Source organism: Salvelinus namaycush, chromosome 16 (assembly GCF_016432855.1).
Source record: "Salvelinus namaycush isolate Seneca chromosome 16, SaNama_1.0, whole genome shotgun sequence".
Classification (NCBI taxonomy): Eukaryota; Metazoa; Chordata; class Actinopteri; order Salmoniformes; family Salmonidae; genus Salvelinus; species Salvelinus namaycush.
Window position 1 is genome coordinate 14,161,845 of NC_052322.1, and position 26,881 is coordinate 14,188,725.

A 26,881-nucleotide genomic window follows, 5' to 3' on the forward strand; every position below is an offset into this window, starting at 1 on the left:
TTACAGGCTCAAAATAGCCAGAAACAAAGCACTTTCTCCTGAAACTCGTCAGTCTATTCTTGTTCTGTGAAGTAAAGGCTATTCCATGAGAGAAATTGCCAAGAAACTGAAGATCTCGTACAACGCTGTGTACTACTCCCTTCACAGAACAGCGCAAACTGGCTCTAACCAGAATAGAAAGAAGAGTGGAAGGCCCCGGTGCACAACTGAGCAAGAGGACAAGTACATTAGAGTGTCTAGTTTGAGAAACAGACGCCTCACAAGTCCTCAACTGGCAGCTTCATTAAAAGTACCCGCTAAACACCAGTCTCAAAGTCAACAGTGAAGAGGCGACTCCGGGATGCTGGATTTCTAGGCAGAGTTGCAAAGAAAAAGCCATAACTCAGACCGGCCAATAAAAATAAAAGATTAAGATTGGCAAAAGAACACAGAGGAAGATTGGGAAAAAGTGTTAAGGACAGACAAATCTAAGTTTGAGGTGTTTGCATCACAAAGAAGAATATTCGCGAGACACAGAAAAAATGAAAAGATGCTGGAGGAGTGCTTGACGCCATCTGTCAAGCATGGTGGAGGCAATGTGATGGTCAGGGGGTGCTTTGGTGGTGGTAAAGTGGGAGATTTGTACAGGGTAAAAGGGATCTTGAAGAAGGAAGGCTTTCCCTCCATTTTGCAACGCCATGCCATACCCTGTGAACGTCACTTAATTGGAGCCAATTTCCTCCTACAACAGGACAATGACCCAAAGCACAGCTCCAAACTGTGCAAAAACTATTTAGGGAAGAAGCAGTCAGTTGGTATTCTGTCTATAATGGAGTGGCCAGCACAGTCACCGGATCTCAACCCTATTGAGCTGTTGAGGAAGCAGCTTGACCGTATGGTACGTAAGAAGTGCCCATCAAGCCAATCCAATTTGTGGGAGGTGCTTCAGGAAGCATGGGGTGAAATCTCTTCAGATTACCTCAACAAATTGACAACTAGAATGCCAAAGGTCTGCAAGGCTGTAATTGCTGCAAGTGGAGGATTCTTTGACGAAAGCAAAGTTTGAAGGACACAATTATTATTTCAAATTAAAAATCATTATTTATAACCTTATCAACGTCTTGACTACATTTCCTATTCATTTTGCAACTAATTTCATGTATGTTTTCATGGAAAACAAGGACATTTCTAAGGGAGCCCAAACTTTTGAACGGTAGTGTATATGTGTAATATGAGTATCATAAGACTCATGTACATCAGTCAAATGCCACTGCTCCTACACATTTTCAACCTACTATGCTTTGTCTAAGCGTGTGAATATATCTTTACATCAGCTCATCTATAGTCCCTCATTATGGAAACGGAAATAACAACACTGTGTTACATATTCATCACAACCAGCTATTTATTTCCTGTGAAGTTAGCTGCTCTCTTTTCAGAGTGTCACATGCCATGGAATGTTGGCCCTGTTATGTGTTCTGTGTTGTGTGTTCTGTGTTCCCTTCTGTAGCATAGATTCTATGTTCTGGGTTTGGGATCAGATGTCACTTGACCATTTGACAATGATGCCATTGTGACAGGCTACTCCATACGTATCAAAGCAGCACTGATTAACCAGTTGACAGGGCTGGAGAACAATACTGCCCTTCACTGCATAGAGACAGCACAGCCTCTCAGACCCTAACCCTGACACTGAATGAAAGTAACACTGGTCCCATCCCAAATACTCTACATGGAACAAAAATACCCACATTTAGGATTATGCTAAATACAGTTCTTATATAGTTTCGGAAGCCTACTAAGCTTTTATTAAGATGTGTTTTCATGGATAAGCAAGTATGTTGTTATTAGCCTACACTTGTTATTATTCTCACAAATTTGAGTAACTGAATGTCTGTGTAGGCCTAATAATTTTAACTACAGGATTCACCCAAGCAATAACCAGATTGAAAACCGGATCCATCAACTGGTTTATTCCATTACTACAATAAGCGCATTTACTGTGATTTGACTTTCACATTTGTCTAGATATGGTTGTTTTCATATAATTGTATATCAGATGAATCCTTGACCTTTTATTCGTTGCAAATATTCTGGAAATGTTTTACAGTAGCCACATGAAATGGATTTTCTCAGCGCTCAGAAGGAACGACCTCCGATCGGTAAAACAAACTGATCTGGCCAATCAAGTGAGCTGTCTTGTGTGGATCACTGCTAGGGAGTGAGAGCTGAGCGTAAAAAAAACTAGTTCACGTTTGCCAAACTCCGAAATTGACGCACCATATCAGAATTGTATCAACAACAAAAAAAATCAAAATCGTTTATGTTTTTTGTTGTTGTTTCAAGATATTGCAACATTGTAAATTAACTTTAGGCTACGTATTCCAGTGAAAGCTGAAGTCACCGTGATACTGAAACTTGGACTAGCATCAACTGAAAGTGGACTTGAGTCTTCTGAAAATCTATCTTGAAGCCATAATTTTCTGATTTTTATTGCTTTTAAAAACAAACGTCTCATTAACAAATCGAGGACATCTTGGGGATTAAACCGACCTGCTCGACCTGGACATGGTTATTATTGGACTGGTTTGGACCTAAGCATGGACTGTTGGCAGGTGTCCGTTCTGTGTGTTATGTTTATATCATATCTACAGCACACGTCGTCTCAAACACAGGAAGGTAGGTGATTTTATGAATGGTGATATGTGTCACTAAATCAAATAGCCAAAAAAATCAACCACAAACTTCGCATATAGAGTTGTAAACCAGGAAATCAGTTCAGTGTGTATAGGCTGTTCATACTCTTTTAATCAAGCATTCTTGAATTGTTTTGATTTTTTTCATGAGAATGTATCACACACACACGTTTGTTTTACTATCCTTGATTCCCATTCAAAATCCTATTTTCCATAACCCCTACCCCTAAACCTTAACCCTTAACCTAATGCTAACCTTAACCTTAAAACTCAACCTAACTCCTAACCCTAACCCTAGATGTAACCCTAAACCTAAACCTAAAATAGCCATTTTCCTTGTGGGGGCCGGCAAAATGTCCCCACTGGTCCAAATTTTCCTTGTTTTACTATCCTAGACTTCTGGTACCCACAAGGATAGTAAAACCAAACCACAGACACACACACACACACACACACACACACACACACACACACACACACACACACACACACACACACACACACACACACACACACACACACACACACACACACACACACACACACACAAACAAAAGTCTATTTCTCAAGAGGTTACATTCCTGTTCCCAAAGTTTGGTTTGGTTTGGTTTAATTCGGATCCCCAATAGCTTTTGCCGAAGCAGCAGCTATTCTTCCTGGGGCCCACACAAAAACATAAAACACCACAAGTAACAAAACACTGATACACTGTTCACTGTTATTTTCCCGTTTCACGTGAGAGGATGTGTTGGTCTATCTCCTGGTCTTGGTGACTGTAGAGGAATCACCTGTTTGCTCTCTTCAGTCACAGTAGAGCAGAACAGTAGAACAGAGCAGAACACCTGAACACAGCACAAGTACCTGTGGTTCTGACAGTGACAGGTCAGCATCTCCAACACTAGAACAAGTATCAGTCAAGGCTTTTGTCAGGTTGTTGCGGTGGACTCAGATGATGATACACCTAAGTGTTTTAGGTGCTGTTTCATTCACTTGAAAGTGGGAAACCTCTGGTTGGTTTAATGCAACTCATGGGCTGTTTAGTGGGACAAGAACATGTAGACTCAATTAAGGTAGACAATGTCCTATTGTGTGTAGACTATGACAAGGTTGACTCAGTATATGCCTCATTAAGCACCTCTTGGGGGGTGTTCAGTTGACAGTTTCAGTCATTAACCAAAACCTTTTATATCCTTCTCTCTTTTTCTTTCTATCTTTCTTTCTTCATTCTCACTCTACCGTTCTTGTTCTTTCTCTCTCTACCCCTCTCTCTCTCTCTCTCTCTCTCTCTCTCTCTCTCTCTCTCTCTCTCTCTCTCTCTCTCTCTCTCTCTCTCTCTCTCTCTCGCTCTTGTCGCACATGCTCGCTCTCTCTGTCTCTCTCTCTCTCTCTCTCGCTCTTGTCGCACATGCTCTCTCTCGCTCTCTGTCTCTCTCTCACTCTCTCTCTCTTTCGCTCTAGCTCTCTCTCTCTCTCTTTATTGCTCTCTCTGTCTCTCTAGCTCCAGCTCTCTGTCTCTCTCTCGCTCTCTCTCTCTCTCGATCTCCGGTCTCTCCCCTAGCTCTCTCACTCCCCCCCTTCCCTTCCCTATTTTAGAGGTCAGATAGCTGCTCTGTTCTTCTCTCAGAGGAGGGAACTTTTGCTACACCCATTACCACACTGTAATAAGCCTTTCTGATTGCAGTTATATGTCAGCCATTTAGCCAGTGCTGGCAATGTGCCACACACACAGAGCTGATATCCTGTGTCAGGGGACACAAGTGACTGAGAGTATATTGCCCCTGTTGTAAAGGACACTGGAGGTCAATTGGCTCATTCAAATTGATGACACTTGTTGCTTTGAGTGACTGCTGGCGGTTGTTTACCAGTGAGGAGCGCTGAGTTGGGTGTATACAATAGTTGGTTGTAGTTTGTGTATTTTGCAGTTCATGTTGGAATTGACTAGTTATTAACGCGACATCCCAATTCTCTGGTAGATAAGAGATCATTTCAGTGGCGCATGCTTCGATGCTTAAAGCAAAATAGGAATATGTGCTTGTGTGCGCGTGCATCCGTCTATATTTTACTTCCTGATGGATTTTTCCTCACTCTCTCTTTTTTTTCTGTCCAGTCCACACTCCCATCTATGTGTTTGCAGAGGGCTCAAACTGCCCTTTGAGCCCGAGTCAGTGTGTGCCGTGGCTGGATTAGGTGCTTTGTGTTGTCCTTTCTAACTCCACTCCTCTTCTGGGACAATATTTGCTCAGGACTATGTGTGAATGAACGAGTGTACAAAGATATGGATTACCCATAGGATGTGTGTGTGTGTGTGTGCGTAAGTACGTGCCTGTGTACGTACGTGCGCATGCATACGTCCTTCTATGCGAGTGCGCACGCCTCCGAGACTTCTCAACATTTTAAGAGCCATCCTTGTCAACCTTCACCTCTCCATGTGTTAGTCATCCTCTGATATCATTCACAAGCTACTGATAAGAAGAGCACCCATGATGTAGTGATAAGGTGTTCCCATTCAATTGTGAGCTACAGCTGCCAACACAATCGAGACAGTTGAAGCTAATGACTAATGTATTAATAAGGAAGAACAGTTTAATTTCATTGTGTCCAGTCACGCATGCAACTGCTCGGGTGGAATAGCTATGGAATAGATTTAGATGACAGTACTGTATAGTAGATTTGTTTTGTCTCCTGTGGATTGTCGACCTTTGGGGGAAGGATATCCTTCTCAACTATTGTGTATCTGCAGATGCACAATGTGCATGCATAATGTAGCCAAAATATGATAGAATGTGTCAATACGGTGTTGTGTGTTTTGATGCTGTTTCGATTGGAGGAGCCTTCCCTACACATTCAGCATATGCATATCCGCCATGAATGTGTCTGCACCACATAGAGAGATGTTACGGTGAATGTGTAGAGCTTACACTGCACAATATCTGTGAATGTGACTGTTATAAGTGGTAAATAAGAGATGATCTCCATGTCTCCTTCCTGCCTCTCTATCTCCCCTCCTTTGACCAGACTGGAGCTCTCCTCTCACACATGGCCTTTTGTCCCATTACCATGATCTCAGCACTGTGGGTCCTCTATCACACACACACACACACACACACACACACACACACACACACACACACACACACACACACACACACACACACACACACACACACACACACACACACACACACACACACACACACACACACACACACACACACACACACACACACAGAAGTACTATCTGTCACTGTATCACTCATCACTCTTACTTGGAGTCTGACTGGGACACACTGTTCACATTTATAGCTCAGACCTTTACAATGCTATTCTTTGTCTGGCAAGACCATGTTCCGCCCCATCCACCCTCTATCAGCCTCAGGCCTGGTCCACTACATGTAGAGGGGTTATGGCCTGCACTGCTTCAAACACTGCTCCAGACACGTTTCAGACATTTCAACAGATATAACATCAAACACTGCTCCAGACACGTTTCAGACATATCAACAGATATAACATCAAACACAGCTGCAGACACTGCTCCAGACACGTTTCAGACATATCAACAGATATAACATCAAACACTGCTCCAGACACCTTTCAGACATATCAACAGATTTAACATCAAACACAGCTACAGACATGTTTCAGACATATCAACAGATCTAACATCAAACACAGCTACAGACATTGCTACAGACATGTTTCAGACATATCAACAGATATAACATCAAACACAGCTACAGACACTGCTACAGACACGTTTCAGACATATCAACAGATATAACATCAAACACAGCTACAGACACGTTTCAGACATATCAACAGATATAACATCAAACACTGCTCCAGACACGTTTCAGACATATCAACAGATATAACATCAAACACAGCTACAGACACTGCTCCAGACACGTTTCAGACACATCAACAGATATAACATCAAACACTGCTCCAGACACGTTTCAGACATACCAACAGATTTAACATCAAACACTGCTACAGATATGTTTCAGACATATCAACAGATCTAACATCAAACACAGCTACAGACATTGCTACAGACACGTTTCAGACACATCAACAGATCTAACATCAAACACAGCTACAGACAATGCTCCAGACACGTTTCAGACACATCAACAGATATAACATCAAACACAGCTACAGACACTGCTCCAGACACGTTTCAGACATATCAACAGATATAACATCAAACACAGCTACAGACATTGCTACAGACACGTTTAAGACATATCAACAGATATAACATCAAACACTGCTCCAGACACCTTTCAGACATATCAACAGATTTAACATCAAACACTGCTCCAGACACGTTTCAGACATATCAACAGATTTAACATCAAACACAGCTACAGACATGTTTCAGACATATCAACAGATCTAACATCAAACACAGCTACAGACATTGCTACAGACATGTTTCAGACATATCAACAGATATAACATCAAACACAGCTACAGACACTGCTACAGACACGTTTCAGACATAGCAACAGATCTAACATCAAACACAGCTACAGACACGTTTCAGACATATCAACAGATATAACATCAAACACTGCTCCAGACACGTTTCAGACATATCAACAGATATAACATCAAACACAGCTACAGATATGTTTCAGACATATCAACAGATCTAACATCAAACACTGCTCCAGACACGTTTCAGACATATCAACAGATTTAACATCAAACACTGCTACAGATATGTTTCAGACATATCAACAGATCTAACATCAAACACAGCTACAGACATTGCTACAGACACGTTTCAGACATATCAACAGATATAACATCAAACACAGCTACAGACACTGCTACAGACACGTTTCAGACACATCAACAGATATAACATCAAACACAGCTCCAGACACGTTTCAGACATATCAACAGATTTAACATCAAACACTGCTACAGATATGTTTCAGACATATCAACAGATCTAACATCAAACACAGCTACAGACATTGCTACAGACACGTTTCAGACATATCAACAGATATAACATCAAACACAGCTACAGACACTGCTACAGACACGTTTCAGACACATCAACAGATATAACATCAAACACAGCTCCAGACACGTTTCAGACATATCAACAGATATAACATCAAACACAGCAACAGACATTGCTACAGACACGTTTAAGACATATCAACAGATATAACATCAAACACAGCTACAGACACGTTTCAGACATATAAACAGATATAACGTCAAACACAGCTACAGACACTGCTACAGACATGTTTCAGACATATCAACAGATTTAACATCAAACACTGCTACAGATATGTTTCAGACATATCAACAGATCTAACATCAAACACTGCTACAGACACTTTTCAGACATATCAACAGATCTAATATCAAACACAGCTACAGACACTGCTACAGACGCATTTCAGACATATCAACAGATATAACATCAAAAACAGCTACAGACACGTTTCAGACAAATCAATGTACAAAACATCAGACAAAGTGCCAATAGATTATTCATCACAATTATAGATCACTCATCAACGCGATGAATCCAAATGTCCAGGTACACTAAGTCTGTTGAGCACATTGTGACATAAGTATTTGTAGAAAAGTGCTATGGAATTTGACCGATTCATTATATGAACAACTCTGACAACAAACCGTCTGTAGTGTGATGCCCCTTCTTCCCTGTGTGTGTTTCCTCAGTGGTGTGTCCTGGTACCCAGAATGGGCTGAGCTCCACAGGATCTCAGGAGAACCAGTACAACCTGATCAAGGACCGCTACACAGGCTGCGAGATTATTATGGGTAACCTGGAGATCACCCAGATAGAAAGTGACTGGGACTTCTCCTTCCTAGGGGTGAGAGAGCAGCCATTGTGTTCTATTCTCTGTTCTTGTTCTTGTTTTTGTTGTTGTTGTTGTCATCTTCTTCGTCTTTGTCTTCTTCTTCTAATCCATGAGACATGTCCATCAGGCCTCTACTGGCAATCGAGGTAATCTGTTAATGTGACTGTCTCTAACCTTATTCTAACTCCTGTCCGTCCAGACCATCAGAGAGGTAACAGGCTACATCCTAATCGCCATGAACCACTTCAGACGGCTGCCTCTGGAACAGCTGCGTGTGATCCGTGGTAACAGCCTGTACGACCGGGGCTTCGCCCTCTCTGTGTTCCTCAACTACCCCAAGCAGGGCTCCAATGGCCTGCAGCACCTGGGACTCACACACCTCACCGGTGAGGAGAGGGAGGAAGGGGAGATGAGGAGGGAGTGGGTAGAGGAAGATGAGAGAGGAGAGTACAGAAGGAAAGAGTAGAGGTGAGAAGGAGGGATAGTGGATAAATTGAACCGGTGCTACCCTGGGTCAAAGAGAGAGCCAGGCAGAGTGAAGCTCCAGTACCACACAGGTCCAAAGAGGACAAGGATTTAAAGTAGGATACAAATCAAATGAAATCAAACGTTATTTATCACATGCACTGAATACAACTGGTGTAGGCTTTATAGTGAAATGCTTGACTACGGACCTTTCCTAACAATGCTAAGTTAAAAAAAAAGAATGATTAAAAATAAATAGTAACTAAAAGAAGAGGAATAAAATAAAATAAACAAGAATGGAGCTATATACAGGGAGTACCAGATCAATGTGGAGTTATATACAGGGAGTACCAGATCAATGTGGAGTTACATACAGGGAGTACCAGATCAATGTGGAGTTATATACAGGGAGAACCAGTACCAGATCAATATGGAGTTATATACAGGGAGTACCAGATCAATGTGAAGTTATATACAGGGAGAACCAGTACCAGATCAATGTGGAGTTATATACAGGGAGTACCAGATCAATGTGGAGTTATATACAGGGAGTACCAGATCAATGCGAAGTTATATACAGGGAGTACCAGTACCAGATCAATGTGGAGTTATATACAGGGAGAACCAGATCAATGTGGAGTTATATACAGGGAGTACCAGATCAATGTGAAGTTATATACAGGGAGTACCAGTACCAGATCAATGTGGAGCTATATACAGGGAGTACCAGATCAATGTGGAGTTATATACAGGGAGTACCAGTACCAGATCAATGTGGAGCTATATACAGGGAGTACCAGTACCAGATCAATGTGGAGCTATATACAGGGAGTACCAGATCAATGTGGAGCTATATACAGGGAGTACCAGTACCAGATCAATGTGGAGCTATATACAGGGAGTACCAGATCAATGTGGAGTTATATACAGGGAGTACCAGTACCAGATCAATGTGGAGCTATATACAGGGAGTACCAGATCAATGTGGAGCTATATACAGGGAGTACCAGTACCAGATCAATGTGGAGCTATATACAGGGAGTACCAGATCAATGTGGAGTTATATACAGGGAGTACCAGTACCAGATCAATGTGGAGCTATATACAGGGAGTACCAGATCAATGTGGAGTTATATACAGGGAGTACCAGATCAATGTGAAGTTATATACAGGGAGTACCAGTAGCAGATCAATGTGGAGTTATATACAGGGAGTACCAGATCAATGTGGAGCTATATACAGGGAGTACCAGTACCAGATCAATGTGGAGCTATATACAGGGAGTACCAGATCAATGTGGAGTTATATACAGGGAGTACCAGTAGCAGATCAATGTGGAGCTATATACAGGGAGTACCAGTACCAGATCAATGTGGAGTTATATACAGGGAGTACCAGATCAATGTGGAGCTATATACAGGGAGTACCAGTACCAGATCAATGTGGAGCTATATACAGGGAGTACCAGTACCAGATCAATGTGGAGTTATATACAGGGAGAACCAGATCAATGTGGCGTTATATACAGGGAGTACCAGATCAATGTGGAGTTATATACAGGGAGAACCAGTACCAGATCTATGTGGAGTTATATACAGGGAGTACCAGTACCAGATCAATGTGGAGCTATATACAGGGAGTACCAGTACCAGATCAATGTGGAGCTATATACAGGGAGTACCAGTACCAGATCAACGTGGAGCTATATACAGGGAGTACCAGTACCAGGTCAATGTGGAGCTATATACAGGGAATACCAGTACCAGATCAATGTGGAGCTATATACAGGGAGTACCAGTACCAGATCAATGTGGAGCTATATACAGGGAGTACCAGTACCAGATCAATGTGGAGCTATATACAGGGAGTACCAGTACCAGATCAATGTGGAGTTATATACAGGGAGTACCAGATCAATGTGGAGCTATATATAGGGAGCATCAGTACCAGATCAATGTGGAGTTATATACAGGGAGTACCAGTACCAGATCAATGTGGAGCTATATACAGGAAGTACCATATACAGGAAGTACCAGTACCAGATCAATGTGGATGTAACGGCAGTCTACTTCGTCCTCCTCCTCAGACGAGGAGAGGCGAGAAGGATCAGATGACCAATGTGCAGCGTGGTAATTTGACATAATGAATTTAATAGACAAAACAAAAACACTATACAAAATAACAAAAGAACATACCGTCACAGTCCTAGCTGGTGCAGAACACAAACACAGAGACAGGAAACAACCACCCACAATCCCCAACACAAAACAAGCCACCTATATATGATTCTCAATCAGGGACAACGATTGACAGCTGTCTCTGATTGAGAACCATATTAGGCTGAACACAGAAACAGACGAACTAGACACACAACATAGAATACCCACCCCAACTCACGTCCTGACCAACACTAAACCAGCAAAACACATAAGAACTCTGGTCAGGACGTTACAGTACCCCCCCCCGAGGTGCGGACTCCGAACGCACCCCTAAAACTCAAGGGGAGGGTCTGGGTGGGCATCTGTCCGCGGTGGCGGCTCCGGCGGTGGACGAGGACACCACTCCACCACTGTCTTTGTCCCCCTCCTTAGCGTCCTTTGAGTGGCGACCCTCGCCCACGACCTTGGCCTAAGAATCCTCCCCAAGGCCCCCACATGATTTAGGAGGTAGCTCAGGACAGAGAGGTAGCTCAGGACAGAGAGGTAGCTCAGGACAGAGAGGTAGCTCAGGACAGAGAGGTAGCTCAGGACAGAGAGGTAGCTCAGGACAAATGGCAGCTCCGGACTGAGTGGCAGCTCCGGACTGAGTGGCAGCTCCGGACTGAGTGGCAGCTCCGGACTGAGTGGCAGCTCCGGACTGAGTGGCAGCTCCGGACTGGAGGGCAGCTCATGACTGGAGGGCAGCTCATGACTGGAGGGCAGCTCATGACTGGAGGGCAGCTCATGACTGTAGGGCAGCTCATGACTGTAGGGCAGCTCATGACTGTAGGGCAGCTCATGACTGTAGGGCAGCTCATGACTATAGGGCAGCTCATGACTGTAGGGCAGCTCATGACTGTAGGGCAGCTCTGGCAGCTCCTGACTGGCTGGCGGCTCTGGCAGCTCCTGACTGTCTGGCGGCTCTGGAAGCTCCTGACTGGCTGGCGGCTCTGGCAGCTCCTGACTGGCTGGCGGCTCTGGCAGCTCCTGACTGGCTGGCGTCTCTGGCAGCTCCTGACTGGCTGGCGGCTCTGGCAGCTCCTGACTGGCTGGCGGCTCTGGCAGCTCCTGACTGGCTGGCGGCTCTGGCAGCTCCTGACTGGCTGGCGGCTCTGGCAGCTCCTGACTGACGGACGGCTCTAGCGGCTCCTGACTGACGGACGGCTCTAATGGCTCGGGACAGACGGGCGGCTCTAATGGCTCGTGGCAGACGGATGGCTCAGATGGCGCTGGGCAGACAGATGGCTCAGATGGCGCTAGGCAGACGGATGGCTCAGACGGCGCTGGGCAGACGGATGGCTCAGACGGCGCTGGGCAGACGGATGGCTCAGACGGCGCTGGGCAGACGGATGGCTCAGACGGCGCTGGGCAGACGGATGGCTCAGACGGCGCTGGGCAGACGGATGGCTCAGATGGTGCTGGGCAGGCAGGCAGCTCAGACGGCGCTGGGCAGGCAGGCAGTGCAGGCGGCGTTGAGCAGACGAGCAGTGCAGGCAGTTCAGACGGCGCTGGGCAGGCAGGCAGCTCAGACGGCGCTCGACAGACGAGCAGTGCAGGCGGCGTTGAGCAGACGAGCAGTGCAGGCAGTTCAGACGGCGCTGGGCAGGCAGGCAGCTCAGACGGCGCTGGACAGACGAGCAGTGCAGGCGGCGTTGGGCAGACGGCCGACTCTGACCCGCTGAGGCGCACAGTAGGCCTGGTGCGTGGTGCCGGAACTGGTGGTACCGGACTGGAGACATGCACCTCAAGGCTAGTGCGGGGAGCAGGAACAGGCCACACTGGACTCTCGATGCGCACTATAGGCCTGGTGCGTGGTACCGGAACTGGTGGTACCAGACTGGAGACACGCACCTCAAGGCTAGTGCGTGGAGCAGGAACAGGGCACACTGAATTCTCAAAGCGCACTATAGGCCTGGTGCGTGGTACCGGCACTGGTGGTACCGGGCTGAGGGCACGCACCTCAGGGCGAGTGCGGGGAGAAGGAACAGTGCGTACAGGGCTCTGGAGACGCACAGGAGGCGGAAAGGTGGCGCCGGATCTACCGGACCGTGCAGGCGTACTGGCTCCCTTGAGCACTGAGCCTGCCCAACCTTACCTGGTTGCATGCTCCCCGTAGCCCGTCCAGTGCGGGGAGGTGGAATAACCCGCACTGGGCTGTGTTGGCGAACCGGGGACACCATGCGTAAGGCTGGTGCCATGTACACCGGCCCGAGGAGACGTACTGGAGGCCAGATATGTAGAGCCGGCTTCATGGCACTTGGCTCAATGCTCACTCTAGCCCGCCCAGTGCGGGGAGGTGGAATAACCCGCACCGGGCTATGCACCCGTACAGGAGACACCGTGCGCTCTTCCGCATAACACGGTGTCTGCCCGTACTCCCGCTCTCCACGGTAAGCATGGGAAGTGGGCGCAGGTTTCCTACCTACCTTCGCCACACTACCCTTTAGCCCCCCCCCCCCCAATAAATTTTTGGGGTTTCTTCACGGGCTTCCAGCCACGCTTCCGTGCTGCCTCCTCATACCACCGCTCCTGGGCTTTAGCTGCCTCCATCTCTTCCCGAGAGCGGCGATATTCTCCAACCTTAGCCCAGGGTCCTTCTCCGTTCAATATTTGCTCCCATGACCATTCCTCCTGGTACCGCTGCTGCTGTCGCTGTTGCCCGTTCTCACGCTGCTTGATCCGGGTTTGGTGGGTGGTTCTGTAACGGCAGTCTACTTCGTCCTCCTCCTCAGACGAGGAGAGGCGAGAAGGATCAGAGGACCAATGTGCAGCGTGGTAATTTGACATAATGAATTTAATAGACAAAACAAAAACACTATACAAAATAACAAAAGAACATACCGTCACAGTCCTAGCTGGTGCAGAACACAAACACAGAGACAGGAAACAACCACCCACAATCCCCAACACAAAACAAGCCTCCTATATATGATTCTCAATCAGGGACAACGATTGACAGCTGTCTCTGATTGAGAACCATATTAGGCTGAACACAGAAACAGACGAACTAGACACACAACATAGAATACCCACCCCAACTCATGTCCTGACCAACACTAAACCAGCAAAACACATAAGAACTCTGGTCAGGACGTTACAGTGGAGCTATATGCAGGGAGTGCCAATACCAGATCAATGTGGAGCTATATGCAGGTAGTATCAGTACCAAATCAATGTGCAGAGGTACGAGGTATTGAGGTAGATATGTAAATGAAGGCAGGGTAAGGTGACTAGGCATCAGGATAGATAATAATAAGGTATTTGAGGTAGATATGTACATGAAGGCAGGGTAAAGTGACTAGGCATCGGGATAGATAATAATAAGGTATTTGAGGTAGATATGTACATGAAGGCAGGGTAAAGTGACTAGGCATCAGGATAGATAATAATAAGGTATTTGAGGTAGATATGTACATGAAGGCAGGGTAAAGTGACTAGACATGAGGATTGATAATAATACGAGTAAAATAAAGAACAGAGTAGCAGCAGCATATGATGAGTGTAAAAGTGTGTGAGTGTATATTGTTTGAATGGGTGAGGCTTTTGTGTGGGAGTGACAGTGTAGTGTGTGTGAGTGTGTATATGGTGTGTATATAAAGTCTAGTGAGTGTGCATAGGGTCAGTGTAAGATAGTCAGTGCAGATTGTTCAGGTACCATTAATTGACTATTTAGCAGTCTATTTAAAGTATTACCCTAAACACAGCCCCAACCACAACCTTAACCCTAGCATCATGTCCACATCCCCGTTCAACCCTAGCCCCAACCACAACCCTAACCCTAGCATCATGTCCACATCCCCGTTCAACCCTAGCCCCAACCACAACCTTAACCCTAGCATCATGTCCACATCCCCGTTCAACCCTAGCCCCAACCACAACCCTAACCCTAGCATCATGTCCACATCCCCGTTCAACCCTAGCCCCAACCACAACCCTAACCCTAGCTTCATGTCCACATCCCCGTTCAACCCTAGCCCCAACCACAACCCTAACCCTAGCTTCATGTCCACATCCTGGTTCAACCCTAGCCCCAACCACAACCCTAACCCTAGCTTCATGTCCACATCCCCGTTCAACCCTAGCCCCAACCACAACCCTAACCCTATCCTCATGTCCACATCCTGGTTCAACCCTAACCCCAACCCTAACCCTAGCTTCATGTCCAGATCTCCGTTCAACCCTAGCCCCAACCACAACCCTAACCCTAGCTTCATGTCCACATCCCCGTTCAACCCTAGCCCCAACCACAACCCTAACCCTATCTTCATGTCCACATCCCCGTTCAACCCTAGCCCCAACCACAACCCTAACCCTAGCTTCATGTCCACATCCCCGTTCAACCCTAGCCCCAACCCTAACCCTAGCTTCATGTCCACATCCCCGTTCAACCCTAGCCCCAACCACAACCCAAACCCTAGCTTCATGTCCACATCCCCGTTCAACCCTAGCCCCAACCACAACCCTAACCCTAGCTTCATGTCTACATCCCCGTTCAACCCTAGCCCCAACCACAACCCTAACCCTAGCTTCATGTCCACATCCCCGTTCAACCCTAGCCCCAACCACAACCCTAACCCTAGCTTCATGTCCACATCCCCGTTCAACCCTAGCCCCAACCACAACCCTAACCCTAGCTTCATGTCCACATCCTGGTTCAACCCTAGCCCCAACCACAACCCTAACCCTAGCTTCATGTCCACATCCCCGTTCAACCCTAGCCCCAACCACAACCCTAACCCTAGCTTCATGTCCACATCCTGGTTCAACCCTAGCCCCAACCACAACCCTAACCCTAGCTTCATGTCCACATCCCCGTTCAACCCTAGCCCCAACCACAACCCTAACCCTAGCTTCATGTCCACATCCTGGTTCAACCCTAGCCCCAACCACAACCTTAACCCTAGCTTCATGTCCACATCCCCGTTCAACCCTAGCCCCAACCACAACCCTAACCCTAGCTTCATGTCCACATCCTGGTTCAACCCTAGCCCCAACCACAACCCTAACCCTAGCTTCATGTCCATATCTCCGTTCAACCCTAGCCCCAACCACAACCCTAACCCTAGCTTCATGTCCACATCCCCGTTCATCCCTAGCCCCAACCACAACCACAACCCTAACCCTAGCTTCATGTCCACATCCCCGTTCAACCCTAACCCTAACCCCAACCACAACCCTAACCCTAGCTTCATGTCCACATCCCCGTTCAACCCTAGCCCCAACCACAACCCTAACCCTAGCTTCATGTCCACATCCCGGTTCAACCCTAGCCCCAACCACAACCCTAACCCTAGCTTCATGTCCACATCCTGGTTCAACCCTAGCCCCAACCACAACCCTAACCCTAGCTTCATGTCCACATCCCCATTCAACCCTAGCCCCAACCACAACCCTAACCCTAGCTTCATGTCCACATCCCCGTTCAACCCAAGCCCCAACCACAACCCTAACCCTAGCTTCATGTCCACATCCTGGTTCAACCCTAGCCCCAACCACAACCCTAACCCTAGCTTCATGTCCACATCCCCATTCAACCCTAGCCCCAACCACAACCCTAACCCTAGCTTCATGTCCACATCCTGGTTCAACCCTAGCCCCAACCACAACCCTAACCCTAGCTTCATGTCCACATCCCCATTCAACCCTAGCCCCAACCACAACCCTAACCCTAGCTTCATGTCCACATCCCCGTTCAACCCTAGCCCCAACCACAACCCTAACCCTAGCTTCATGTCCACATCCTGGTTCAACCCTAGCCCCAACCACAACCCTAACCCTAGCTTCATGTCCACATCCCCGTTCAACCCTAGCCCCAACCACAACCCTAACCCTAGCTTCATGTCCACATCCCCGTTCAACCCTAGCCCCAACCACAACCCTAACCCTAGCTTCATGTCCACATCCTGGTTCAACCCTAGCCCCAACCACAACCCTAACCCTAGCTTCATGTCCACATCCCCATTCAACCCTAGCCCCAACCACAACCCTAACCCTAGCTTCATGTCCACATCCTGGTTCAACCCTAGCCCCAACCACAACCCTAACCCTAGCTTCATGTCCACATCCCCATTCAACCCTAGCCCCAACCACAACCCTAACCCTAGCTTCATGTCCACATCCCCGTTCAACCCTAGCCCCAACCACAACCCTAACCCTAGCTTCATGTCCACATCCTGGTTCAACCCTAGCCCCAACCACAACCCTAACCCTAGCTTCATGTCCACATCCTGGTTCAACCCTAGCCCCAACCACAACCCTAACCCTAGCTTCATTACCACATCCTGGTTCAACCCTAGCCCCAACCACAACCCTAACCCTAGCTTCATGTCCACAGCCCCGTTCAACCCTAGCCCCAACCACAACTATAACCCTAGCATCATGTCCACAACCCCGTTCAACCCTAGCCCCAACCACAACCCTAACCCTAGCTTCATATCCACATCCCCGTTCAACCCTAGCCCCAACCACAACCATAACCCTAGCTTCATGTCCACAGCCCCGTTCAACCCTAGCCCCAACCACAACCCTAACCCGAGCTTCATGTCCACATCCCCATTCAACCCTAGCCCCAACCACAACCCTAACCCTAGCTTCATGTCCACATCCTGGTTCAACCCTAGCCCCAACCACAACCCTAACCCTAGCTTCATGTCCACATCCTGGTTCAACCCTAGCCCCAACCACAACCCTAACCCTAGCTTCATGTCCACATCCTGGTTCAACCCTAGCCCCAACCACAACCCTAACCCTAGCTTCATGTCCACAGCCCCGTTCAACCCTAGCCCCAACCACAACCATAACCCTAGCTTCATGTCTACATCCCCGTTCAACCCTAGCCCCAACCACAACCCTAACCCTAGCTTCATGTCCACATCCTGGTTCAACCCTAGCCCCAACCACAACCCTAACCCTAGCTTCATGTCTACATCCCCGTTCAACCCTAGCCCCAACCACAACCCTAACCCTAGCTTCATGTCCATATCTCCGTTCAACCCTAGCCCCAACCACAACCCTAACCCTAGCTTCATGTCCACATCCTGGTTCAACCCTAGCCCCAACCACAACCCTAACCCTAGCCTCATGTCCACAACCCCGTTCAACCCTAGCCCCAACCACAACCCTAACCCTAGCTTCATGTCCACATCCTGGTTCAACCCTAGCCCCAACCACAACCCTAACCCTAGCTTCATGTCCACATCCTGGTTCAACCCTAGCCCCAACCACAACCCTAACCCTAGCATCATGTCCACAACCCCGTTCAACCCTAGCCCCAACCACAACCCTAACCCTATCTTCATGTCTACATCCCCGTTCAACCCTAGCCCCAACCACAACCCTAACCCTAGCTTCATGTCTACATCCCCGTTCAACCCTAGCCCCAACCACAACCCTAACCCTAGCTTCATGTCTACATCCCCGTTCAACCCTAGCCCCAACCACAACCATAACCCTAGCTTCATGTCCACATCCCCGTTCAACCCTAGCCCCAACCACAACCCTAACCCTAGCTTCATGTCCACATCCTGGTTCAACCCTAGCCCCAACCACAACCCTAACCCTAGCATCATGTCCACAACCCCGTTCAACCCTAGCCCCAACCACAACCCTAACCCTAGCTTCATATCCACATCCCCGTTCAACCCTAGCCCCAACCACAACCACAACCCTAGCTTCATGTTCACAGCCCCGTTCAAGCCTAGCCCCAACCACAACCCTAACCCTAGCTTCATGTCCACATCCCCATTCAACCCTAGCCCCAACCACAACCCTAACCCTAGCTTCATGTCCACATCCTGGTTCAACCCTAGCCCCAACCACAACCCTAACCCTAGCTTCATGTCCACATCCTGGTTCAACCCTAGCCCCAACCACAACCCTAACCCTAGCTTCATGTCCACATCCTGGTTCAACCCTAGCCCCAACCACAACCCTAACCCTAGCTTCATGTCCACAGCCCCGTTCAACCCTAGCCCCAACCACAACCATAACCCTAGCTTCATGTCCACATCCCCGTTCAACCCTAGCCCCAACCACAACCCTAACCCTAGCTTCATGTCTACATCCCCGTTCAACCCTAGCCCCAACCACAACCCTAACCCTAGCTTCATGTCCACATCCTGGTTCAACCCTAGCCCCAACCACAACCCTAACCCTAGCTTCATGTCCACATCCCCGTTCAACCCTAGCCCCAACCACAACCCTAACCCTAGCTTCATGTCCACATCCCCGTTCAACCCTAGCCCCAACCACAACCCTAACCCTAGCTTCATGTCCACATCCCCGTTCAACCCTAGCCCCAACCACAACCCTAACCCTAGCTTCATGTCCACATCCCCGTTCAACCCTAGCCCCAACCACAACCCTAACCCTAGCTTCATGTCCACAGCCCCGTTCAACCCTAGCCCCAACCACAACCCTAACCGTAACCCTAATCTTAGAGAGAGAACTAAAAGAATACCAATTAAATGAGGAAAAACAAAAGAGGGTGGACGGAGGAGAAATGATAGAGAGAACAGAAGAGAATAGGATAGTCCAGACAAGGAGGACAAACGATGTAATATGTGTAATGTGTTTGCTCTTACCAATGTGCAAAGTGGAATACTTGAGAAGACACTATGTGGTGTTTGGAGTGTGTGGGAGGCAGTAGCTAGGAATCTCTTGGGGTTACTGTAGTACACCACACCCTCAGTGTGCAGACAGGTGTGTAGTGTAGCATGGCGAGGGGGAGAGGGGGTGAGAAGGGGGGTTGAGGTGGGGGAAAGAGGGAGGGTTGATGGTGAAGATCTGATTAATGACTCTATGGGTGCATCCCAAATGGCAACCTAATTCCCTTTATAAAGCATAGGCTTTGTTCAAAGTTTGTGCACCATATAGGGAATATATAAGGAATCATTCACCATTTGGGACGCTACCTATACTGTGAAAGCAGAGTTTCCAGTATTACCAACAACACAGGGTTTCACCTTAAGTTGTATCTGTGTGCTTGTGTACATGTGTCTAACATCTTACACAAACCCTCCAGCTTCCCAGAAAAGAGCAGGTTCTTCCTACATGCTCCAGCAAGTCTGGGTTATTGTTTAATGTAAGGAGAGTCAAATTGGAACTGTCTCCCTGTAGAATTCCTGCCAACTGATTTTTCTCTCTCCCTCTCTCCCTCACTTTCTCTCTCCCTCTCTCTTACTCACTCTCTCTACAGAGATTCTGGAGGGAGGTGTCCAGATCGTCCACAACAGGTTCCTGAGCTATGGTCCCTGGGTGAACTGGGATGATATTGTGAGGGACAGGGATAGGGCCAAGGCTCCCATTGACATCCAGTTGAACGGCGAGAGAGGTCAGTGTCTGTCCATTAGAATAGGACATGTAGTTAGAGCTATGACCCAAGTCATAGACTGTTCTCTCTGCTACCGCAAGGCAAGCAGTACCGGAACGCCAAGTCTAGGTCCAAAAGGCTCCTTAACAGCTTCTACCCCCAAGCCATAAGACTTGTTCAGCAAAATCAAATCAAATCAAATGTTATTTGTCACATACACATGCTAACCATGTGTATGTGACAAATAAAATTTGATTTGATTTGATTTGATTTTGCTGAACAATTAATCAAATGGCCACCCAGACTATTTATATGGACAAATAACATTTGATTTGATTTTGATTTGATTAGAGCCTGATCTGATGTATTTGGAAAATAAAAAAAGAGATCAGCATTCCGGTTGAGATTCCGAACTCTGGCTAGAGCATGAACTTTGACCTCTTTGACCACTATTCCTGGGTCAGCCATTGGCTGCTATATCTGACTGATAATGATGTTCCATTATCTGTAGGGCCTTGTCACCCCTCCTGTGGGGAGAACTGCTGGGGGCCTGATGAAGTGCACTGCCAGATCTGTAAGTTCATCTCTGCCTGCTCTGCCTCTGAATGGTCTCTGAATGGTCTCTGAATGGTCTCTGAATGGTCTCTGGATGGTCTCTGAATGGTCTCTGAATGGTTTCTGGATGGTCTCTGGATGGTCATTCTCAATCTCTCTCTCTCTTCTCCTCTCTCTATCCCTCACTCTATTTCCAGCTCGCTCACTCACACTGTCTACTTTCTTCCCACTCTCTCTCTTTGTGGTTTGTGACATGTTGTTGACCATACTGTCCCCTCACTAACCCTCCTCTGTCCCCCTCAGTGACTAAGACAGTGTGCGCCCCTCAGTGTAACGGTCGTTGTTTCGGGACCAGTCCCAGGGACTGCTGTCACATAGAGTGTGCAGGCGGCTGTAATGGACCTCAGGATATGGACTGCTTTGTGAGTGATGAGTACTGCCTCTGTCTCTCTGTCTCTCTCTCGCTGTCTCTCTCTCGCTGTCTCTCTCTCTCTGTCTCTCTCGCTCTGTATCTCTCTCTCTCTCACACTCTCTCTCTGTCTCTCTCTCTCACTCTCTCTCTCTGTCTCGCTCTCTCTTTCCCGCTCTCTTTTAAGTGATGGAGTAGCCCTATAAGCCTAATAAGATTGATACAGTAAAGCAGTTTGTGATTCATTCCTGTATATGTGTTTGTGTGTGCGCACCCATGTGCATGTGCGTATGTGCTTGTGTGTGTCTACCTCCCGACTCCCAGGCGTGCGGCCACTTCAACGACTCCAGGTCCTGTGTGCCCCAGTGTCCCCAGACTCTGATCTACAACAAGCAGACGTTTCAGATGGAGACGAACCCCAACGCCAAGTATCAGTACGGATCCATCTGTGTCTCCCACTGCCCCAGTGAGTACCCTCCCTGTGTGTGTATTCCATTGGTATTATAACATTCTTCCTTTTGAGTTCCATATGTCTTACCTCCCTCCCTCCTTCCCCCCTCTCTCCTCTCTCTCTCCCCCCTCCCTCTTTCCCCTGCGCAGCCCACTTCGTGGTGGATGGCAGCTCCTGTGTGAGTGGCTGTCCTCCAGACAAGAAGGAGGTGGAGAGGACTGGTCAGAGGCAGTGTGAGCTCTGTGGAGGACTGTGCCCTAAAGGTAGATCCAGCAGTCAATTACACACACCAGGGCTCCATTCACTTTCAATGGCTGTTGATTTACTGCTGCTAGATTATGCTGGTAGTTTGTGCAAGGATTGCATGTGGTTATTTCTATCGTTTTTGGTCTGGTATGCGCATATTGATACAACAGTGTGCTCAATGATACACGTATGCACTGCGGGTCTTTGGGGTTATGGTGTTGACGCGTGGGTTAGTTACGAAGATCCATGATGACAGTTTTCCCATGACTAAAGAGGAGAATATCTCTCTCTCCCTGTTCCATAATCTAGCCTGTGAGGGCACAGGTCCTGAGCACAGACAAACGGTGGACTCCAGTAACATCGACAGCTTCATCAACTGCACCAAGATACAGGGCAGCCTGCACTTCCTGGTCACAGGGATTCTTGGGTAAGTGAGTTTATTAAACACGGCGCATTTGGGGTTCCACTGATCGTTTCATTGGTCCTCATCGTTGGTGCATGTGTGTACTGTGGAGTAGAGCTGATCTGTGTTTTCCAGCGATGACTATAAGAATATCCCACCTCTGGACCCTAAGAAGCTGGAGGTCTTCCGCTCTGTCCAGGAGATAACAGGTATGTGTGTGTGTGTGTGTGTGTGTGTGTGTGTGTGTGTGTGTGTGTGTGTGTGTGTGTGTGTGTGTGTGTGTGTGTGCGTGCGTGCGTGCGTGCGTGCGTGCGTGCGTGCGTGTGTGTGCGTGTGCGTGTGCATGTATGTGTGTGTGCGTGTGTTATCTAGGTGCATATATTTGCATGCATGTAAACTAAGGTTGCTTAACCATTGTATGTGTGTCTGCTGTCCAGATATCCTAGCCATCCAGTCGTGGCCTAAAGAGCTGTCAGATCTGTCAGTGTTCTCCAATCTTACCACCATACAGGGAAGATCTCTTCACAAGTAAGGCTGTGTGTGTATGTGTTTGCGCGCGTGCTTATGTGTGCGTGTGCGTGTGCACGTGTGACTGTATGTGTGTGGGTCAGAGGAGGCTGGTGGGAGGAGCTATAGGAGGACGGGCTCACAGTAATGGCTGGAATTGAATATATGGAACGCATGTTTGATACCGTTCCATGAATTCCATTCCAGCCATTACAATGAGCCCGTCCTCCTATATCTTCTCCCACCAGCCTCCCCTGGTGCGTGTGGATGCGAGAAAGTCCTTATTTCTGTATAACTCAAACCTCGTGATGTGTTGTCATATAACACGATCCTGTCATTCGCTCCGGATATGTCATTTAATACTCTCCTCTGTTTGCTTTAATAATAGCAGAAGCTGCTTTTTTTGTGTGAACAGCCCATGTCAAGCTCCCTGTCATGCATGTCACAGGTGTATGTAATCCCTCTATCTCTCTCTTTGTGTCTCACCCTCCTGTCCCCTCTGCTCCCGATGTCCCTCTCCAGCGCAAAGAGGTATGGCTTGTGCTGTCTGCCTTTTTTTCCTAAACCAAAGCATAGCCTCAAGGCTGTCTAACACAGATAGTTTGTGACTGTGATGTTGTGATATCTTCATTAAGCTAGCTAATGCCAATTTATATTTCTACAAATGAAGTTGTATTTCATTGAATTGAATTGTTGTTTCCTTTTGAGGTTTAGGATGCTCTTCAACGGTGGTAATTTGATATTAGAGATAGTTTTACTTCCCTTTTCCCCTCGCCAATCTCAAACATGTATTTTCTCCCCTCGTCCAGGCGTTTCTCTCTGATGGTCATGCATGTTCCGTCCATCACCGCTCTGGGTCTGCGTTCCCTGAGAGAGATCAGCGACGGCAACGTGTACCTCAGTAATAACGCCAACCTGTGTTACCACCACACCGTCAACTGGACACGCCTGTTCACCGGGCACGCCACACGCCTCAACGACATCAAGGACAACAGGGCTCTGAGAGAGTGTGGTGAGGCTGGGCTTCAAAATGACATGAGAGAGGCATCTCAGCTACTGGCTGTTTTAATCTTGCAAGGCCGTATTCTGATCTGAGATCTGCACGCTGAATTCCATTTTTTCGTTGACGTCAATTATGATTGAAGTGAAAGTCAGAGTTGCACGTATTCTGAGTAAGGCCTGCGGTTAGCATACAACATGAGAAACTGCTGTTTAGAAGTTAATTGAACCATAATCTGATAAAAAATCATTTTACAGACCGTCCTGTGTTAGCAGTTTTGTGACGTTCATGTATTGATGTATGTTGTTGATGTATGTTGTTTACAGTTGAGGAGGGCCACGTGTGTGACCCGCTGTGTTCAGACTCAGGCTGCTGGGGCCCGGGGCCCGAACAGTGTCTCTCCTGCAGGAACCACAGCCGAGACTCTACCTGTGTGGCACACTGCAACTTCTACACAGGGTATGTGTGACTGAGAGTGAGAGACAAAGAGAGAGAGAGAGACAGAGAGAGACAGCCAGAGAGAGAGAGAGAGACAGAGAGAAAGACAGAGAGAGAGACAGACAGACAGAGAGGGACAGACAGACAGAGAGACCGAGACAGAGACAGAGAGAGAGAGAGAGATACAGAGAGAAAGACAGAGAGAGAGAAAGAGAGAGAGAAAGAGAGAGAGAGAGAAAGACAGAGAGAGAGAGAAAGACAGACAGAGAGAGAGAGAGACAGAGAGAGAGAGAAATAAAGACAGAGACAGAGAGAGAAAGAGGGAGAGAGAGAGAGAGAAAGAGAGATAGAGAGCGAGAGAGAGAGAAAGAGGGAGAGATAGAGAGAAAGAGAGAGAGAGAGAGAGAGAGAGGGAGAGAGAGATAGAGAGAAAGAGAGAGAGAGAGAGAGAGAGGGAGAGATAGAGAGCGAGAGAGAGAGAAAGAGGGAGAGATAGAGAGAAAGAGAGAGAGAGAGAGAGAGGGAGAGATAGAGAGAAAGAGAGGGAGAGAGAGAGAATGAGAGAGAGAAAGAGAGAGACAGTTACAGTTAGAGTGGGTAGTGAGCTGGCTCTGGCTTTGGTGTGTGTGTGTGTTTGTGAGGCTGCTTTGTGTTTAACCATCACCCTGTTGTGTCTCTCTTACCCACCAGTCAGCCTAGAGAGTTTGCGGGGCCTAAGGGGGAGTGTGTCACCTGTCATCCAGAGTGTCAGCCGCAGGAAGGAAGGGACAGCTGTACTGGACCGGTACTCTCTCTCTCTCTCTCTCTCTCTCTCTCTCTATGTCTCTCTCTATGTCTCTCTCTATGTCTCTCTCTATGTCTCTCTCTCTCTATGTTTCTCTCTATGTCTCTCTCTATGTCTCTCTCTATGTCTCTCTCTCTCTCTCTCTCTCTCTCTCTCTCTCTATGTCTCTCTCTCTCTCTCTCTCTCTCTCTCTCTCTCTCTCTCTCTCTCTCTCTATGTCTCTCTCTCTCTCTCTCTCTCTCTCTCTCTCTCTCTCTGTCTCTCTCTCTCTCTCTCTCTCTCTCTCTCTCTCTCTCTGTCTCTCTCTCTCTCTCTCTCTCTCTCTGTCTCTCTCTCTCTCTCTCTCTCTCTCTCTCTCTCTCTATGTCTCTCTCTCTCTCTGTCTCTCTCTCTCTCTCTCTCAATTCAATTCAATTCAATTCAAGGGGCTTTATTGGCATGGGAAACATGTGTTAACATTGCCAAAGCAAGTGAGGTAGATATTATACAAAAGTGAAATAAACAATACAAATTAACAGTAAACATTACACATACAGAAGTTTCAAAACAATAAAGACATTACAAATGTTATATTATATATATACAGTGTTGTAACAATGTACAAATGGTTAAAGCACACAAGTTAAAATAAATAAGCATAAATATGGGTTGTATTTACAATGGTGTTTGTTCTTCACTGGTTGCCCTTTTCTTGTGGCAACAGGTCACAAATCTTGCTGCTGTGATGACACACGGTGGAATTTCTCCCAGTAGATATGGGAGTTTATCAAAATTGGATTTGTTTTCAAATTCTTTGTGGATCTGTGTGATCTGAGGGAAATATGTCTCTCTAATATGGTCATACATTGGGCAGGAGGTTAGGAAGTGCAGCTCAGTTTCCACCTCATTTTGTGGGCAGTGTGCACATAGCCTGTCTTCTCTTGAGAGCCATGTCTGCCTACGGCGGCCTTTCTCAATAGCAAGGCTATGCTCACTGAGTCTGTACATAGTCAAAGCTTTCCTTAAGTTTGGGTCAGTCACAGTGGTCAGGTATTCTGCCACTGTGTACTCTCTGTTTAGGGCCAAATAGCATTCTAGTTTGCTCTGTTTTTTTGTTAATTCTTTCCAATGTGTCAAGTAATTATCTTTTTGTTTTCTCATGATTTGGTTGGGTCTAATTGTGCTGTTGTCCTGGGGCTCTGTGGGGTGTGTTTGTGTTTGTGAACAGAGCCCTAGGACCAGCTTGCTTAGGGGACTCTTCTCCAGGTTCATCTCTCTGTAGGTGATGGCTTTGTTATGGAAGGTTTGGGAATCGCTTCCTTTTAGGTGGTTGTAGAATTTAACGGCTCTTTTCTGGATTTTGATAATTAGTGGGTATCGGCCTAATTCTGCTCTGCATGCATTATTTGGTGTTCTACGTTGTACACAGAGGATATTTTTGCAGAATTCTGCATGCAGAGTCTCAATTTGGTGTTTGTCCCATTTTGTGAAATCTTGGTTGGTGAGCGGACCCCAGACCTCACAACCATAAAGGGCAATGGGCTCTATGACTGATTCAAGTATTTTTAGCCAGATCCTAATTGGTATGTTGAAATTTATG

The 26,881-nt window shown here is 47.2% G+C and overlaps 1 protein-coding gene across 2 annotated transcripts in view; it reads left to right on the forward strand.

Moving 5' to 3' along the window:
- The first annotated feature begins 2,203 nt into the window (after positions 1-2,203).
- Positions 2,204-26,881, forward strand: part of LOC120061027 (receptor tyrosine-protein kinase erbB-3-like) — a 37,529-nt gene continuing 12,851 nt past the window's right edge. The window contains exons 1-15 of one of the 2 annotated variants that reach the window (XM_039010514.1): positions 2,204-2,658; positions 8,394-8,548; positions 8,736-8,922; positions 20,396-20,530; positions 21,021-21,083; positions 21,368-21,486; positions 21,798-21,939; positions 22,074-22,187; positions 22,480-22,597; positions 22,709-22,782; positions 23,011-23,101; positions 23,603-23,611; positions 23,890-24,092; positions 24,407-24,539; positions 25,209-25,302. In XM_039010514.1, coding sequence (XP_038866442.1) covers positions 2,580-2,658; positions 8,394-8,548; positions 8,736-8,922; positions 20,396-20,530; positions 21,021-21,083; positions 21,368-21,486; positions 21,798-21,939; positions 22,074-22,187; positions 22,480-22,597; positions 22,709-22,782; positions 23,011-23,101; positions 23,603-23,611; positions 23,890-24,092; positions 24,407-24,539; positions 25,209-25,302 — 1,716 coding nt within the window. In that variant the 5' untranslated portion in view covers positions 2,204-2,579. The remainder of the gene's footprint in view (positions 2,659-8,393; positions 8,549-8,735; positions 8,923-20,395; positions 20,531-21,020; positions 21,084-21,367; positions 21,487-21,797; positions 21,940-22,073; positions 22,188-22,479; positions 22,598-22,708; positions 22,783-23,010; positions 23,102-23,602; positions 23,612-23,889; positions 24,093-24,406; positions 24,540-25,208; positions 25,303-26,881) is intronic. The other variant, XM_039010515.1, reaches the window with a different exon arrangement.